This window comes from Arachis ipaensis, chromosome B08 (genome assembly GCF_000816755.2).
Source record: "Arachis ipaensis cultivar K30076 chromosome B08, Araip1.1, whole genome shotgun sequence".
NCBI classification, from domain to species: Eukaryota; Viridiplantae; Streptophyta; class Magnoliopsida; order Fabales; family Fabaceae; genus Arachis; species Arachis ipaensis.
In genome coordinates this window covers 46,900,359-46,902,863 of record NC_029792.2, presented here as the reverse complement: position 1 = coordinate 46,902,863, position 2,505 = coordinate 46,900,359, and the positions used below count along the sequence as shown (strand labels likewise).

At 37.0% G+C, this 2,505-nt stretch overlaps 1 protein-coding gene and 1 long non-coding RNA gene across 2 annotated transcripts in view; one reads left to right on the top strand and one right to left on the bottom strand.

Annotated features, from left to right (window-relative positions):
- Positions 1-93, top strand: part of LOC110265889 — a 10,884-nt gene extending 10,791 nt beyond the window's left edge. The window contains exon 3 of the long non-coding RNA XR_002352414.1: positions 3-93. This is a non-coding gene — a long non-coding RNA (uncharacterized LOC110265889). The remainder of the gene's footprint in view (positions 1-2) is intronic.
- Positions 1-2,006, bottom strand: part of LOC107613114 (ubiquitin carboxyl-terminal hydrolase 15) — a gene marked incomplete in the record, with an annotated part of 7,564 nt that extends 5,558 nt beyond the window's left edge. Inside the window, 3 exon segments of the mRNA XM_021109425.1 lie at positions 1-80; positions 700-1,091; positions 1,594-2,006. Coding sequence (XP_020965084.1) covers positions 1-80; positions 700-1,091; positions 1,594-1,689 — 568 coding nt within the window.

The following is a 2,505-nucleotide window of genomic DNA, read 5'->3' as shown; positions in this document are numbered from 1 at the left end:
AGCCTGTTTTTTGTGTTTCCAATTGTTTGCATTCTTGCTTGTGAATTTGCCTCCAGTGGATTATCTGACAATTCCCAGAGCTGCAAACCACTTCCAGCTCAAATTTTAAAAAGCAACTTAAAGTAAACCACAACATTCTCCTCAATAATTACAATGTTGAAGAAGAAAATCACTATACAGATAATAGAGTTGGTGAAATTCAGGTTGCAGAATAACCCATCAAAGGGCCACCAGTTTGAACGACACGGGGGATAAATAGACTAACGTGAATACTAGACTCTCTAGCTCCATTTCTTTTCTATTACTACATTCCATTTTATCAAAGTGACAGTTATTAGTGGGCAAACAGAGCAGTTAAGAGGCATTGAGGCAAACAGGTTACCTATCTAAAAGTTATTTGAGCCGAGTACCAATAAGGCAAGTAGGCAACAGCTATCTATCTTAAAACTATTTGAGCACATTACCGGAGACAAGCCAATTCTTCTAGCCATGTGTTTATTAACAACAATTGGCAAACCTAAGTGTATATTGCCCTTCTAAACTGATTACGCACAACACATTGCATAGTTTACATCTTACTTGGCAGTGTGTAATATCAATCTAGTTTCAAGACGTTTATCCTTACAAACAGATTCAAAGCATGCTTCAACAAACATTTAATTAGAAACGTAAACAAATGCAATTAGTTAAAAGAATTACCAATATCTAACAGCCTTGCATCTGGAGCAGCGAGTCTTGGATGGGGCCGAGCACCGGGCACATTGATGATGTTCACTCTTCTTTGATAGAGGATGAAGTTCACTCTTAGAAGCAATCTTAGAAGAAGTCACCAGAGGAATCAAATCAGGGACGGCCATTTCCTCTGCTCTCAAAGCTTCTTCGGCAGCCAACTGGGCAAGCAAGCTTATCCTATCTCTCTTCTTAGTAGTCTCGCTCCATTTTCCAAGTAAGATATAAGCCACCAAAGGAAATACAACCAGGACCAGAAACAGGAGAGGAATATCAGATTCACGCGGTTCGAGCATATCCCCACCAGCATACTCATGTCCAGTTTCCACCCAAACACTAATCAGTGTATGATCATTGATCACCTATAAGTCCAAGTAAATAGCATCTATTCAAACCATTCAAACCTTTCAAGTTTCTTTCTGCTATTAAAAATTATATTCAGAATTCTTAAGTTAATTATATTAGTTTATTCAGTTTAGAACAAATAAACAGTGAAAAAAAGTTGGAACTGTTAAGCTGAACTCCTTCTTTGAGTAATAAGCTATTCAACTACCTTGTATATAACCCCATACAATCATGGCTTGTTCATTATTTCATAGCACAGAAGTAAGTAACACATAAAAGTGTGTCAGAAAAGGAAAACCAGTGCTCTTCATGTTACAATGCAGTGCCATCATGATTTGACAGAATTCTAAATTTACTGAAAGAAGAAAATAAAAAGTATAAACAAATCTTTCATATTTGACAAATGACAAGAAATTTGACTGAAGTCTACATAGCCATGTTATGTTTTTAGCAACCAGTTTTCAACAAAACAAGGAACATAAAACTGCTCTAATTAAATACGATTTCACCAGCACACACCTCAAAAGATGTCAACAGTGGTAGACCAATCATTGCACAGAAACAAGGCAATGGCCACATAATAAAGAAAAATAAACAGCACCAAACCTCTTCCATTGTGCCCACAACTCTAATTTTATATTCAACTAACACCCATTTAAGGAAAAATACCCAAAATTTCACAATTCTGAAGAGAGAATGTGACAAAGCACTCCACCTAAAAAGATGCTTTCACCAAAAGAAACCACCGGACCACCCTCCAAAAAAATAATTAATTAACTAAAATCAATTTTTTCTTCAAATAATAGAAAATTTTCAACTCTCCAGTTCCACATAACAACCCAAAAGAAAAAAGAAAAAAAATCTTGACAAAACCCAGAAAAGATATAATAGCATGTACCAATCTCAGATTCAAAGTACAATGGAAGCTGAAGAAAGAAACAATGCAATGCAAGTAAGAAGCTTTGAAGCATTACCTTCAACAAAGGGGAAGAAATCTGAGCAAAACTCACCAACACTTCACCTCTCTATTCTTCTCTTCTTCTTAAACAGATTCGTTGATTCCCTCTCTTTCGCTTCAGAACTTGTGCAACCCCATAATACCCCTTTTCTTTAACGTTTGCGAGGGTAATGTTACGCTGTGGCCGCACTGTGAAATATTTCAATAAAGTCGGGAAACGTGGCGAAATATAAATTGTTGGATTAGATTTAGGGTTTTGGGACGTCAGATGTGGGGGTCCCGGAATTGTGCTTGTGTTAGTGGGACCCACTTAGATGATGTTCCCAATGATTCTCCAAGGGTGCCACGTGTACGGGGATGCATTAATAAGAGCATAATTGTTGGTCAGAGTGGGAATTTTGAACGGTGGGGAAGAAGAAATTATTATAATAATAAACTTTTTGATCTGAGGCATGTGATGTGAGAGAGCCATG